At 44.2% G+C, this 14,296-nt stretch overlaps 1 protein-coding gene, 1 long non-coding RNA gene and 1 pseudogene across 3 annotated transcripts; 1 reads left to right on the forward strand and 2 right to left on the reverse strand.

Annotated features, from left to right (window-relative positions):
• The first annotated feature begins 609 nt into the window (after positions 1 to 609).
• LOC123101218 (cyclin-C1-1-like) lies at positions 610 to 4,175 on the forward strand (annotated as a pseudogene).
• Positions 4,176 to 4,576: 401 nt separating this feature from the next.
• On the reverse strand, positions 4,577 to 8,798 carry LOC123106570 (phosphoribosylformylglycinamidine cyclo-ligase, chloroplastic/mitochondrial). Its single transcript, XM_044528688.1, has 8 exons — positions 8,422 to 8,798; positions 6,295 to 6,389; positions 6,120 to 6,221; positions 5,955 to 6,014; positions 5,497 to 5,669; positions 5,254 to 5,365; positions 5,010 to 5,168; positions 4,577 to 4,912 (listed from the first exon to the last, which is right to left on the reverse strand). The coding sequence occupies exons 1-8, from the start codon at positions 8,738 to 8,740 to the stop codon at positions 4,751 to 4,753; spliced, it is 1,182 nt and encodes a 393-aa protein (XP_044384623.1). The 5' UTR covers positions 8,741 to 8,798; the 3' UTR covers positions 4,577 to 4,750.
• A 2,320-nt stretch (positions 8,799 to 11,118) lies between these two features.
• LOC123106571 (uncharacterized) lies at positions 11,119 to 12,874 on the reverse strand. 2 transcript variants are annotated; one of them, XR_006451394.1, is made up of 2 exons: positions 12,077 to 12,874; positions 11,119 to 11,726 (listed from the first exon to the last, which is right to left on the reverse strand). It is a non-coding gene; the product is annotated as an uncharacterized lncRNA (long non-coding RNA). The 2 variants fall into 2 exon arrangements; XR_006451395.1 differs by having other exon boundaries at positions 11,809 to 12,874.
• Positions 12,875 to 14,296: the final 1,422 nt, after the last annotated feature.

A 14,296-nucleotide genomic window follows, 5' to 3' on the forward strand; every position in this document is an offset into this window, starting at 1 on the left:
ATAAAAATGTTGAACAAGTATTTGAACTTTTTTGAATAACTATTAAAAATGTTGAACAAGTATTTGAAAAATGCTGAACAAGTATTTCAAAAATGTTGAATAAGTATTAAAATATTGAACAAGTATTTGAAGAATGTTGAATAAGTATTAAAATATTGAACAAGTATTTGAAAAAAATATTAAATAAGCGTTCGGACAATGTTGAACGTGTATACAAATTTTTTTGATCAGTTATTAAAAAATGTTTTTGACATATACGAACATGTAGAATGAAAACGAAAAGAAACATAAAAAAAGAAAAACAAAAAATGGAGAAAATAAAAAAAATCTGAAGAAACGAGAAAACCCTGAGAAAAAAAATACAAAACGAAAAAAGCCGGAGAAGAAATACAGAAACCAACAAAAAAACCCAAAAAAGAGGAGAAAAAAGAAAAAAAAAACCCTGGTGTTTTCCCTCAAGTAGATCGCGTGTGCTATTACAACGTGAACTATGCGCTAAAATGCGCCGGCCCGTTAGGTAAGCCGCCGGCACCCACCCGACCTCGATCAGATTTAGAGTATCGCCGTTTCGTGAACTCGAGTTGCTAATCGGGGCGAGTTTGCGCGATGATGCCGTGCGAGCAGCAAGCAGCTGCAGAGCTGCTTGACCCGGAAGAGGTGGACGTGGTGCCGGCGGCGGACCGGGAGCGGAGCATCACGCCGGTGGAGTTCCCCCTTGTCAAGATTCAGATATCCTTTCGTGAGCTCACAGGCGTGTGCTCTAACCAACTGGCCACTGCTCGCGCCATGCACCTTTGTAGCGTATAATTGACTCTTAACACAAACGCTGAACAATTAGCTACCATTTCTGCTAAAACAAGTTGAAAATATGTTACTCGATTGTTCTTTCTACTAAATGGAGATGCAAGCTTATACCGTTTCTGCTAGAGAAGTTTTTGGTGACACAAGCGGTGCATTGCTTATTTTTGTTAACCGACACAGTCCTTGTTACATGAGTAGCAATCTAGCATACATGGAAAGAAGAAGTAGCAATCTAGTGTCGGTGTCGATACTAAATTTGACTTCATGCACTCGATTCATTGCACTCCAATTGTGGCACTCATAATATCTGTGACTGCGTAAGTACAGCCGCGATGATGTCTGGGCCCGGGAGTAACGGGCCTCGGGGCTTTGTTTTGTGCGAGAAGATAACAGAGATAGGGATGAACTTATTCTTTCTTTGCCTCTTGATTACTTCAGTTAATCACGTGGCAATTCACATATATAGGTGACCTAGCCCTAGGAGCATAATATAACACAGGAATCCCTAAGAGCATTATGTAACCTTGCTTCAAGATCTTATCTCTAAATCATGAAAATCCAACAAACTAACAAACTAATCAAACAAATTGCTACCTGCTCGAACCGTGATGGGCACATGACAGTACCTTACAATTTATAGATATGCTTTCTGCATTAGTTCTCCTCCGTACAGAGTAAAGCGTTTGATGATTTCAGATATATGGCGGTTGGCCCAGCAGGTGAAAGTTAGACAAAGGTAAGAGACCTTGTTTCAATTTCCTGACCTGTACCTTTGTTTTTATCTGTGTATGATATCTTTATACGTCAGTGATCAAATAAACTTGTGCTTTGCTTTTAGGCTGTAGTTAGCAAGCTTTCCTTCTGCAGTCATATATGTTCTTTTTAAGTGGCTACCTTTGTATCTAAAGAAGTTATACATATTGGAGGTTTATTACCTGAAACTCATGCAAATGTTTGGTGGTATTTATCCTTTTCCTCAGACAATTCTTTCTAGTAACATTTTTGTGGAGTTTGCTTGAACTTCAACACTAATATAGTGATACCAAAGCTAACTGCTTTCAAGGGAAAAGTAAAAAATACCAGTACTATTCCAATCTCATTTATCTGTATTCCTTATTAATCATAATGTTGTTGCAGTTTTTATTGTAAGACTAACTTGTAATTAATACTCCCTCCGTCCCAAAATAAGTGTCTCAACTTTAGTACAAAGTTGTACTAAAGTTGAAACACTTATTTTGGGACAGAGGGAGTACTATTTAGTTAATGTCTGCTGCTAGATGGCTTACTTTTCCACCTTCCACCATACCAATCTGGCATTAACTCATGATTACTATTTCAGAGTCATAGTTACTGCAATCACATACTTCAGGTGTGTCTGTACAAGGTATGATTCTCTATTTAGTAAGGACACGTCGGTTAGAAGAGTGCCCCTCTGGCCTCTAATGTCGTTGTCTGGATATGACTATTTTTTTACTAGTCAGATATGGATTTGACTATTTTTTTACTAGTCAGAGAAATGAAGACACAGCATTATATTTTAGATTGTAAGTTGTGCCACTGAGAAAGTAGGAAGCATATCCTTATGATGTAAGATAGTCAAGTACAGGAAGTAAGAATCATGTACTGTGATTGTACATTTGTGTCTACGCGAACTTGTGTGCTTCACCTGGAACTCTATAATTCACTCTGCTTCATTCATAACATGGGGGACTGTAGATGTGAGGTTCTCATCAAGTTGCTTCAAGCAGAATTAGTACGATGGTGCTTTAACCGGAAATCTTTGAAATTCGATTAACAACTATTATACTTCAAGCGCCAAACTCATGTTTCTATACTTTCCGTGAACACAAATTGGACATGAAGGTTCATATTTTAATGGTTATTTCTATAACTCTTTGAACATTTAAGAAGTTTTCTTAATGAAACTTAAGTATTCAGAACTATGTCTGAATCTATTTGCCGAAAGAGCATGGCGGAGTATGATCCTTGTTTGGTAGCACCAGCTTGTTTGTATTTGGCATCAAAGGTGGAGGAAAGCACAGTGCAAACAAGGCATCTCGTATTTTACATCAAGATGATGTGTGTGGTAACTGGTAAGCCTCTTGATCATTCAGATAGACCAATGTTTACCTGGAAGTCTGGAAGAGTTGCACAACCTGCAACCATGTATTTTTGTTCCCCAAAATGTAGGTTCTGATGACAAGTACAGATTTGAATTCAAATATATTCTTGAAATGGAAATGAAGCTCCTGGAAGCACTCAACTATTATTTGGTTGTTTTGCACCCATACTGTCCTCTTTTACTGACTTTGCTTCCCCTATCATCTGAATAGAAATGGCATCTTCCACTGAGATAGCATTTTATATCTTCTGGAGCTCTGAGCTTTTGAAATTAACTCCCCTTCAATAGATTCTACAATGGCATTGAGAGATGTGCTATTTTACAGGTTATTGCAGGATGCTGGCATAACAGATCTGACACAATTCGCCTGGTAAGCACCAGTTCTTGAATACAATGCTGTGTCAAGTTGAGAACTGGATGCAATGGAACTTGTTGGGCTTTCTTATAATTACCGTCATGGCGTACTGTTTTTTTCTTTTTGTGAATGGAAGCTGCTTGTATTTCATATACAAGAAAGTTGCTTGATTCGTTTTGGTAATATTTGGTGGTTAAGGTAGCCTTTCTTTTTGAAGCATTTTCTGACAAGACTGATTTTAGTCTCGGAGCCAGACTCTTTTAAAATTTCTCTGTGCATATATTTCACTTAAGTAAAGAGTGTTTACAGTTGGTATCATCATAATTGAATATCCTTTGTAGGAATGCAGGATTGCAGGGATACACAAATACCTCTATTGACTTTTCCTTTTCACTTAAGTATAGTACAATATGATGAGATAGGTATCTTTTTTATGAAGGATCATCACATGGACGACAATTTTGAGCGAAATACCTTTTTAGATGATTTATGGGTATACAACTGGCTATATCTCTATGCTGAGTAGACACTGTTACTTACAGGGGCCTTGTCAATGATACTTACAAGATGGATCTTATTCTCATATATCCTCCATATATGAGTGCATTGGCCTGCATATACATTGCAAGTGTTCTTAAAGGTAAGGACACGACTTCCTGGTTTGAAGAACTCCATGTTGACATGAACATTGTAAGTGTTTCATTGGTATGTTTTCAATCATTGATGATTTTGGTCTGTCGTCGTATTAATCCACTTGCACTCGTTTGCAAATCTCAGCTTAAGAATATTTCTATGGAAATCTTGGACTTGTACGACACCTACAAGATTGATCCTAATAGGGGCCTCTAGGAGGACAAGATAATTCCTCTGATGAACAAGCTGCCATCAAAGGCCTGAAATCAGATTTAGAACTGATTTTAGTCTGACTGCTTAACCACATGACGCTTCTTTGACTAGAGTGTGTGTATGCATAGGGAATGTCCTGATGCACTTGGAGGGCATTGACTCAAGATAGGTGCAAGTTATTTTCATGATGGTGATCCCCATGGTAGAAGTAGCCTAGTTTATGTGCTTATAACAGTCTGTAACACTTGGTATTTGCAGCTTCTGTATCTTAAAATACCCAAGACGCGGAACAGTTTCAGTTTCCTGCTTGTTGAGTTGTTCTTTGAGGTCTTTCATTCATTCATCTATAGAATGCGGTAGCTGTCGAGCTGATTAAAATTGTGGAATACCAGGCGGAGCACTTGAAAAGAACAGACCTAAAACCATGACAAGCAGACACGGTCTCTAGTACGAAGATGTAAAGACTAAAGATGTTGATACAGAAGTACAAAAATATTCTCAACTTCTCCATTAACACTCGAAGCATGCCTAAGATAAAGGAGTTACAAAAATTCGGCTGCTTTGCCCACACGACAAAACAAATCTCAAATCACTCCAAATTTGAGCTGAAAGCTTATCACAAGGCATCAGACGTAGTGAACACCCTTGCCCTGGATCACCTCTCCAATGCGATAAGCAGGGCTTGATTCCTCGATAATCCTGTCAGCTGCCTCCTTGCTTACTACAAGGACCATCCCGACGCCCATGTTGAACGTCCGCATCATCTCGGCATCTTCAATTTTTCCAACCTATAAACGTTTACCAAATAATCCAATAACTGAGTACAGTGGCAATGAATATATTGACTGAGAATGTTCAAGCCAAGATTGTTTGTTAGATATTTACATGTTGAAGCCACTTGAACACAGGTGGCACTTCCCACGATCCAGTGAAGATTTTGGCCCCGAGTCCAGAAGGAAATACTCTCGGGATGTTATCAGTGAAGCCACCACCAGTGATATGGGCTAGTCCTTTCACACCACCCTTGCTTATGATCTCAAGTACCTTTTTCATCCAACATTATTGAGTTAAACTTTCGGTTTAAAAATAAAACCATGGAAATACGGGTCATTCATCGATAAAGACTAACCTGCTTAACATAGATTGTAGTCGGTGTCATGAGAGTTTCACCGACGGTAGTTGTTTTGCCATCGTTTCCTGGGAACTGATCAGTCAAGGAGAGTCCACTTTTGTCCAATACTCTAGAAAAAAGAATCTTTTTAGCTATTATTAACCATACGAAATTCCAGAAAAATAATAAAAACAATAAAATTTGAACTATGAATGATCTATCTGAATTTGAGAAACATTGAACTAGATAAGTGTGATATACCTTCTAACGAGAGAGAACCCATTTGAATGAACCCCATTTGAAGGAAGACCAATGAGGATATCTCCCTCCACGATATTTTTACCGTCGATGAGCTTATCCTTGTCCACAACACCCATGGCAAAACCACCTAGATCATATTCACCTTCCCCGTAGAAACCAGGCATCTCTGCTGTCTGTCACTACCAATTAATTAATTGGGAATGTCTTATTATAATATTTTATTATACAAAAAAGGCATGGTCCATATGGAATGTTTATGGAGAGTAAATACAATTTTACAATGAAATGAATAATGGCAAGAAGTATCACGGTATTTTTAGTTAAAAATATGTCCATGCAAGAAAGATAAAAAGTACTCAGTACAATCGTTGCAATTATACTGATGTTCATATATGAGGGATAATTCACATGACTCGACGAAATCATTATGGAGAAAAGCTTATCTCAGGAGGTCTCACCTCTCCTCCTATCAGATTACAGCCTGATTGTTCGCATCCATCCAATATTCCCTTAATAACCTATATATACAATTCATTTATAATTAGACACGACTTCACGAGCGGAAGACAAGATTACAATATGAAACAAATGTTGCGTTAAGTGAACAACAACACCAACATTACCTTCTCTGCAAGATCGACATCAAGCTTGCCTGTAGCATAGTAATCTGAGAAGACCAATGGTTTTGCGCCTGATGTTAGGATATCATTAACACTCATAGCTACCTGCAATGATGAACAAAAAATATAGGGATTGATTCACTTGACATGATAGATGTGATAGCAATTGATCACATACCAGGTCAATCCCAATTGTATCATGAATACCAGTTTCAAATGCAAGCTTCAGCTTTGTCCCAACACCATCAACGCTAAATACAAGGTATTCATCCTCTGTTCAGTCCAACCACAGGAAACAGAAATATTATGAATATGGCATTACATTCATGTGCCCAACCTGAGTAAACAAGAAATACAGGGTCTGACCCAGCAAGTGGATCATGCACTTCTAAGAAAAAGGGCCAATGAAGCATCATATCACAACTACAATCAACACATCAATGCTCTCTTTGCACGCTAACCACATATCTGTTAGAGTTACATTTGGTATATTCGATAGTTAGAGATAACATGGAATTAGATAGGAATTGTTTGCATATTATAGTTAGTGGCCTTTTTATCCTCTTAGTCTTAAGGACCTCTACATATACTCGTCCAAAAGGTTCAATATACGAAACAAATTGCATTGTCTCAATTCTCATCCTCTATCATGACATCGCAATATCTTAACCTAGATCCAACACAACTTCCGCATCGCGCCACTCCGGGGAGATCGATCTCCATGCTACTCCCTGAAAGTCTTTTTCCTATCGTTTCATCAGTGGTTCTCTCCGTGGGTCATTTGACTGGTGTCTTTCTTTTTTGGTTCATCGAACATAAAATGGTTTGTGTCGCCCATGGCCCACTGGCCTCATGCCTGTACTTGCACATCGGCGTCGACTGGACACTAGTCGGCTCCTCGTCACGAACTATGTGTCAAGTTCGGATGTGTCACAGAAGGGATGTCTTCATGCGTTGTAGTTGGCTTCTTTCGTTTGCGCCTTGTGCATCACAGGTCCATCGTCGCCACCACCGATCGTGACAGCTTCGACTACATTGTCGTGACTCCCATGTGAGCGGCATCATCCGCAATAGCAGCCATCATCAACTCAACATGGTCTACACCGTGTGCACCTCGATCTAATCAACCGAACACACGCATTGCAATCAACCAAACGTGTGTGAGCACACAAGCATCAATACTAATCGAGCATTGGGCTGCTGATGTGTTTCCCATGGGCTGCAACTTTGACGGTCTTGGTCCTCGGTACCCGTTGTCAAAGTATATTTCTAAGCGCATACGTCGCCAGAGGCATCTCCTTCCATTGAACCGACTCGTGACCTAGGTCGCTCCCTCAGGCCATAATGTCATTACACGCGGTCATCTTTGTTCTCCCCGCACGTGAAGGCATCCTTCTATACCATTGTGGCGCCTCCCTAGTGTGGTGTCCACACCGTCTGCGCATGATCTTCATCATGCTGTTGGAGTGTATCAGGTTCTTCCTCACCTACTTCGTGTACAGCCGGCATGTTTCTACATGCAATTTGCATTGCCACTTTAGGATGTTATTGGTTCCGCTGACTAAACGTTCTTCTGTGTGCACTACAACTTAATCGCCGGTATCATCACCTCATCCCTGACTAGTGACTACACCTTTTTTGTGTTGCTATCATGGCTTGCAGGCACTCCTTTCGCCGCTCCACGCACACCACACATGTCCCGGGCCTCCTCTACTAATCTCTCCAACGTGACACAAAGTTTGTGATGGTACTCTTCTATGCACGCTCAGTGGCTGCAACACGAATGCGAAACTTCCTCCCGGCCACGTCCTTGGACTTGGAAAACCCTGTGTGGCTCATCGTTTACGACGACTTCGACAACATCTGCTTCGGCATCGACACCCTCCTCGACAAATGCCTCCATCGAGTCCCCGTCTTTGCCACTGATACATCCTTGCGTGGCTTACTTGTGCAAGGCGCCACGCTTGAGCTGAATGGCGGAGCAACAAAGAGTCAAGACCTCACGGAACTGAACGAAACAGCTCTGCAAATTAACGCACACGAACTCTGATGGAAATTCAGAGACGCACTTAGACTTTTTGCGCTGCTAACTCGCCTACAGCCTTTTCTGTTTCCTCATTCCTTTTATTAGCAAAAAACAGAGGACCAAAAGGACGTGACTATACATCATTTACTTACCCAAGCTACTGGTGCTGGCCGACCTGACACTAGGAACTCCATGAGTCGCAGTACATGCATCGTGGTCTAACTAATTTGGACAAGACATATGAAGTGAAGGCAGCATAAGAGATGAAGTGAATAATACTGTGGGGGAGGATGCCGCCGAAGCCGCCTATCCAGGGGGCCATCTTGCGGATGCGGCGCACGAGCTCGGAGCCAGCGTCGATGTCCACGCCGGCGCCCTTGTAAGTCATGCCGTCCTCCTCGGTGGAGCTGGAGCAGGCCACACCGGCGCCCTTGTAAGTCATGCTGTCCTCCTCGGTGGAGCTGGAGCAGGCCACGCCGACGCGCCGCTTTACCGGTGGGAGGCCGACGCGCTGCGGCCGGGGAGGGCCCCGGCCGTGAGCTGCCGCCGGGGAAGCCGCCGGCGCGCGAAGGAGGTGGAGGACGCGGTCGGCTGTCATGATGATGGGACGATTTAGGTTAGGGCTTGGCTAGGCGCAATCGGGATTATAGGCCCGAGAGAATATAAACTGGACGACTTACCTTTTTTTCCAGCCAAAATTGATGACATTTTTTTTTTGAAAGAGTAGGCTGCGAGGTCCAAGCAGCCAGAATGTGCAGCGGCCCTTCGTTGGAGTCGTGGCTGCCTCACGCATACTCTCTCAAATGCAGCGCCGTCGATTATACGTCCCCTCTCGTTAGGGTTTGCCTTCCTCTCGGCGGCGGCTAGTCCACCACCGTAGAGACTTCATGTCCCCTCTCCCCTTCCCCTCCGATCTGGTGCCGGGGTGACCCTGGCCGGCAAGGGGGACGGGGGAAGGTAGGGAACCACCGCCCGCGGAAACTCTCTCTCGGGCAAGAGATAATGGATGACGGCGCTTCGGGATCGGGTTCTGCCACTTCCGATCTGGAGGCAATGATGGAAGAATTGGGACTCAATGAAGAGAATCTTCAAGATGTGGTGGTCGAGGAGGATGAACTGTCGGAGGAAGCAACAAGATGGATGGCTCTAGCACGGGTGCACACGAACAAGGTCTATAGCCAGTACTGGTTCTATAGGAACATGAGAATTGCTTGGGACTTGGCGCAAGAGGTGAAGATCCGACCCCTCGAAGAGAATTTGTACACAATGCAGTTCTCGTGCCTTGGTGACTGGGAGCGAGTAATGCAGGAGGGGCCTTGGGAGCACAAGGGGAAAGCTGTCGTGCTTGCGCATTATGATGGGTTCACCCGGCCTTCCTCGATAGCTCTCAATACAATAGATATATGGATGCAGATTCATGACTTGCCAGACGGGTATTTCCCAAAAATAAAGGCTTTGGCGGCTACGGAGGGCGAGTTCATATACGTAGAGCCAAAATCTCCAGACTTTGAAGGAAACTTCTGTAGGGTGCGGGTCAGAATTGATGTCACCAAGCCCCTTAAGAATGCTGTGTCACTTGTGGTCAAAAGGAAGCAAGAGGTCGTCCGTGAGATCTTCAGGGTGAAATTTGAAAGGCTTCCGGACTAGTGCGCTGTTTGTGGCCACCTCGGTCACTTGTTCAAGGAGTGTGGGGATGGGGTTCATCAGCCAAAAGCCCTAGTTTTCAAGGACCTAAAAGCTACTTGGTTCAGAGGTGCAGGTAGAGGGCCGGGAGAAGGAAGAGGATCAGGAGGAGGAAGAGGCAGGGGACGTGCTGGCAGAGGTCAGGGAAGAGGTGTCCCAACGGAACGGCACGGCTTTGACGAGTATGAGAAAACTGAAGATATCATAATGCAGGAAAGGGAGAACAACAGGAAGCGAGGGGCAGCTGACGCGAGGACCTCGATGAATACTTCTGCATCTACGCATGAGACTGAACAGACTCTCCTGCTCACGGCCCCAGCGATCCCACAAAGCCCTTCCGCGAAGCAGGATCAGAAAAGAAACAAGCCCACACCATCAGCTGCGGACAAAGCGAACTGGAAGAGTTCTACAGTTAACAAACCTATTGATGCGCGTTTGGCGGGCCCTCCAAGTGGGTCGCGCCTAGCGCAATGAGTCTCCTTGTGTGGAACTGTCGTGGGGCTGGCAACCACGCGACAGTCAAAGAGCTTCGGGATATGTCGAAGCAATATGCCCCCTCTGTATTATGCATTTTGGAAACTCAAATAGAGGGTACTCGTGTTGAAAATTTATCTAGCACTTTAGATTTTGATAGAAGTTTTGCCGTTAGCAGTAATGGAAGGAGCGGAGGCCTTGGAATATTTTGGAATGATGCAATAAACGTTGATATTGTTGGCTACTCTGAGTATCATATAGATGTCCAGGTTGATGGTTTAATGGAATCACGAGTGAGGTTTACCTTTGTATATGGAGAAGCCCAGGTATCTGAGAGATATAAGACCTGGAACATGCTTAAAGGAATAGTGGGGACGAGTAATGGCCCTTGGGCAGTTATCGGCGATTTTAATGAAGTCCTTCAAGCACATGAGCACGATGGCGTGAACAATCGCAGCCAGGCGCAGATGGACGCCTTTCGAGATGTGCTAGATATCTGTGGGCTATCGAATATTGGCTATAAGGGCTTAAACTGGACCTTTGAGAAGAAGGTCGTTGGAGGCACTTACACGAGGGTCCGACTGGATAGATGTGTCGCAAATGCAGAATTCATACTGACCTATCCTGATGCGGTTCTCGAGCACAAAACAGCCGCCACAAGCGATCACGTTCCATTACTTCTCAAGTTCAGTGATGTACGTGCATGTAAAAGGGGCCCAAAGCAATTTAAATATGAGCTTGCATGGGAGCGGGACCCGGCGCTAGAAGGGTTCGTGCAGGCAAGATGGAACAACTCGCAGGGGGACACAGTCTCGCATGTAGCAGATAAATTAAAAAGCTTGGGGGCTGACTTATCCCAGTGGGACCGGGAGCATTTTGGGAATGTGAGAAGGGAGATCAGCCAATTGAAAAGCCAGCTACAGGTATGGCGCCAGATCCCAGGTCGGATGGGACCTTCCCATGCAGAAATAAAAGCTACAGATCGCCTGGTGGAATTGTATCATCGTGAAGAAATTCTCTGGAGACAGCGCGCTCACATCGAGTGGCTTAAGCACGGGGACAAAAATACATATTTTTTCCATCTTCGTGCTAGTCGACGACGCAGGAAAAATCAAATAAAATCCCTGTTGAAGGAGAATGGCCAAACCACGGAAGTCAGAGAGGAGATGGAGATGATGGCTACAATGTTCTATAAAAACCTGTACACTTCTGAAGGCGTGCATGACATGAATAGGGTCTTGGACACGGTTCCGTGCAAGGTGACGCCGGCGATGAACGAGCTTTTGAATTCACCTTATAGTCAGGATGAGGTGAAGGTGGCTTTGTTCCAAATGTTTCCCACCAAAGCACCGGGTCCGGACGGGTTCCCTGCACATTTTTTCCAACGCCAGTGGGAGGTATGCAGGGATGACATCACCAGAGTGGTACTGCAAATAGTGGAAGGGACTGAGTCAGCCGCATGCATTAATGAAACCATGCTGGTTCTAATTCCGAAGGTAAAAATCCTACCCTACTTTCACAATTCTGACCCATCAGCTTGTGCAATGTACTTTATAAAATAGCCTCAAAAGTGATTGCCAACCGTTTGAAGCAAGTACTCCCAGATATCATCTCCGAGGAACAATCCGCCTTTGTTCCGGGTAGGCTCATCTCTGACAATATTATTACAGCTTACGAGTGTTTGCACTTTATGAAAAGAAACAAGGCAAAGGAACACCAATCTTGTGCACTGAAACTTGATATGATGAAGGCATATGACAGGGTGGAGTGGGAGTACCTTCAAGGTATTATGTTGAAGCTTGGCTTCTCAGAACGATGGGTTGGTATTGTGATGGGCTTGGTAAGTTCAGTCAAATTCTCGGTCTTATTTAATGGATGCAAACTTGAAGAATTCACACCCTCCAAAGGGATCCGACAGGGGGACCCGATATCACCTTACTTGTTCTTGTTGGCAGCAGAGGGCCTTTCGTGCCTGTTAAAATCAAAAAGTGGGTCATCACACATGAGTGGTCTACAGGTGGCACCCAGTGCGCCACAGGTGAACCATCTCTTATTCGCAGATGACAGCCTGCTGTTCTTTAAGGCAAATAGTATGGGTGCTAACGAGGTGAGCCAGGTGTTGGACGATTATTGTCAATCTTTAGGTCAAAGAATCAATTATGGCAAGTCATCCATCTTTTTTAGTAAAGGTGTCCCTGAGAACATTCGCAATGATATTAAAGGCATCCTGAATATCCCGAATGAAACTCTCAACGATAAGTATTTGGGCATGCCGTCTGATATTGGGAGCTCGAAAAATGGAGCCTTTAAGTATCTTAAAGATCGCCTTTGGAGCAAGATACAAAGTTGGATAGCCAGCACTATGTCCACTGCGGGAAAGGAAGTCCTTGTCAAAGCGGTTGCCCAGGCGGTTCCGGTCTACTCTATGTCTTGCTTCAGACTACCGAGGGGGCTCTGCGAACACCTAAACATGCTGATTAGGAAATTTTGGTGGGGAAGTAAACAGGGGCAACGCAAACCACATTGGGTTTCATGGAAATCTATGACACAACCAAAGAGTATGGGAGGACTTGGATTCAAGGACTTTGAGCTTTTTAATTTGGCCATGCTTGCCCGACAAGCTTGGCGCCTTCTCCAGAATCCCAACACTTTGAGTGCTCGACTTTTAAAAAGCATTTACTTTCCCAACACAGATATCCTCAATGCCAACCTGGGAAATCACCCTAGTCAAATATGGAGAGCCATTATAGATGGGCGTGACACTTTGCAGCAAGGCATTATAAAAAAGAATAGGCAATGGCCTCACAACTCATATATGGCATGAGAATTGGCTACCGAGAACCGAGATGATGCGCCCGTATGGCTGTCTGACACCAAACATGCCAACTGTTGTAGCTGAGCTGCTGAATCCTATGAGTGCCACATGGAATGTGGAGCGCGTGCGGGAAACTTTCTTGCCCCTAGATATTCCGGTCATCTTGGGTATCCCGTTGTGTACGCGCAATGTTGATGATTTCTGGAGCTGGAACTATGAGAGGAATGGAGTTTTCTCGGTTAAATCTGCATATAATATGCTTGTCTCGACGAGGAATAGAAGAGAAGCTTGGTTGTATGGGACGGCAAGCTCGTCAGGCAGTAGAGCTGAGGGAGCATGGAAATCCTTATGGCGAACGCGGGTTCCTGGCAAAATCCGCATGTTCCTATGGAGGCTAGCCAAGCAGTCCCTGCCGACCGAGAACGTACGCTGTCACCGCCATATGACGAACGACAGCTCGTGTGGGCTTTGCGGAGGTGCAGATTCATGGCGCCACTCCTTGCTTGAATGTACCTCCTCACGATGCACTTGGGCATTGGTTGATGAGGATATGGCGATGAATCTTGTTGCGAACGCTGAACCTTCGGCCAAAAACTGGCTGTTCACGCAACTAGAAGCTCTGCCGCATGAGATGTTCGTCAAAATGGCAGTAACCTTATGGGCGATTTGGACATCGCGACGGAAGGCTATTCATGAAGGAATTTTTCAGAGCCCACATGCCATCTTCTCGTTCATTAACAGATTCTTGGAAGAGCTAGCTTTGCTAGGGGAGAGCCGGCATGTCCAACATGTAGCGGCTCAGCCACCTCCAGCAAGAAGTGCAGCGAGACGACCACGAGCCCCACCTCCTCAATATATAAAGTTCAACGTTGATGCTGGAATCAGGAGGGGTAGAAGAGGATCGGCAGCCGCGGTGTGCCGTGATAATGAAGGAAATTATCTGAGTAGTTCAGCTATTGTGATCTCTGAGTGGACGATCCGGCGACAATGGAGATGATTGCATGCCGCGAGGCACTATGTCTAGCTGAAGATCTCCAAGTTAATCAATTTGTTGTTGCCAGTTACTCCAAGCAAGTGGTCCAGGACATCAACCAGGGTACTTTGTGCAATTATGCAGCTATTACCAACGAAGTTAGGGCTAGAGCTCTATCTTTTTCATGTAAATTTATTTTTGAAGGTCGT

Source organism: Triticum aestivum, chromosome 5A, assembly GCF_018294505.1.
Source record: "Triticum aestivum cultivar Chinese Spring chromosome 5A, IWGSC CS RefSeq v2.1, whole genome shotgun sequence".
Classification (NCBI taxonomy): domain Eukaryota; kingdom Viridiplantae; phylum Streptophyta; class Magnoliopsida; order Poales; family Poaceae; genus Triticum; species Triticum aestivum.

Bases quoted from the DNA above. Each gene is read 5' to 3' on its own strand.
- LOC123106570 (XM_044528688.1), bottom strand. From the start codon at position 8,740: ATGACAGCCGACCGCGTCCTCCACCTCCTTCGCGCGCCGGCGGCTTCC. The intron at 6,015-6,119 runs GTAATGTTGGTG...TTGTATATATAG, and splicing joins ATGTCGATCTTGCAGAGAAG to GTTATTAAGGGAATATTGGA. The intron at 5,169-5,253 runs GTTAGTCTTTAT...TGGATGAAAAAG, and splicing joins CTACAATCTATGTTAAGCAG to GTACTTGAGATCATAAGCAA.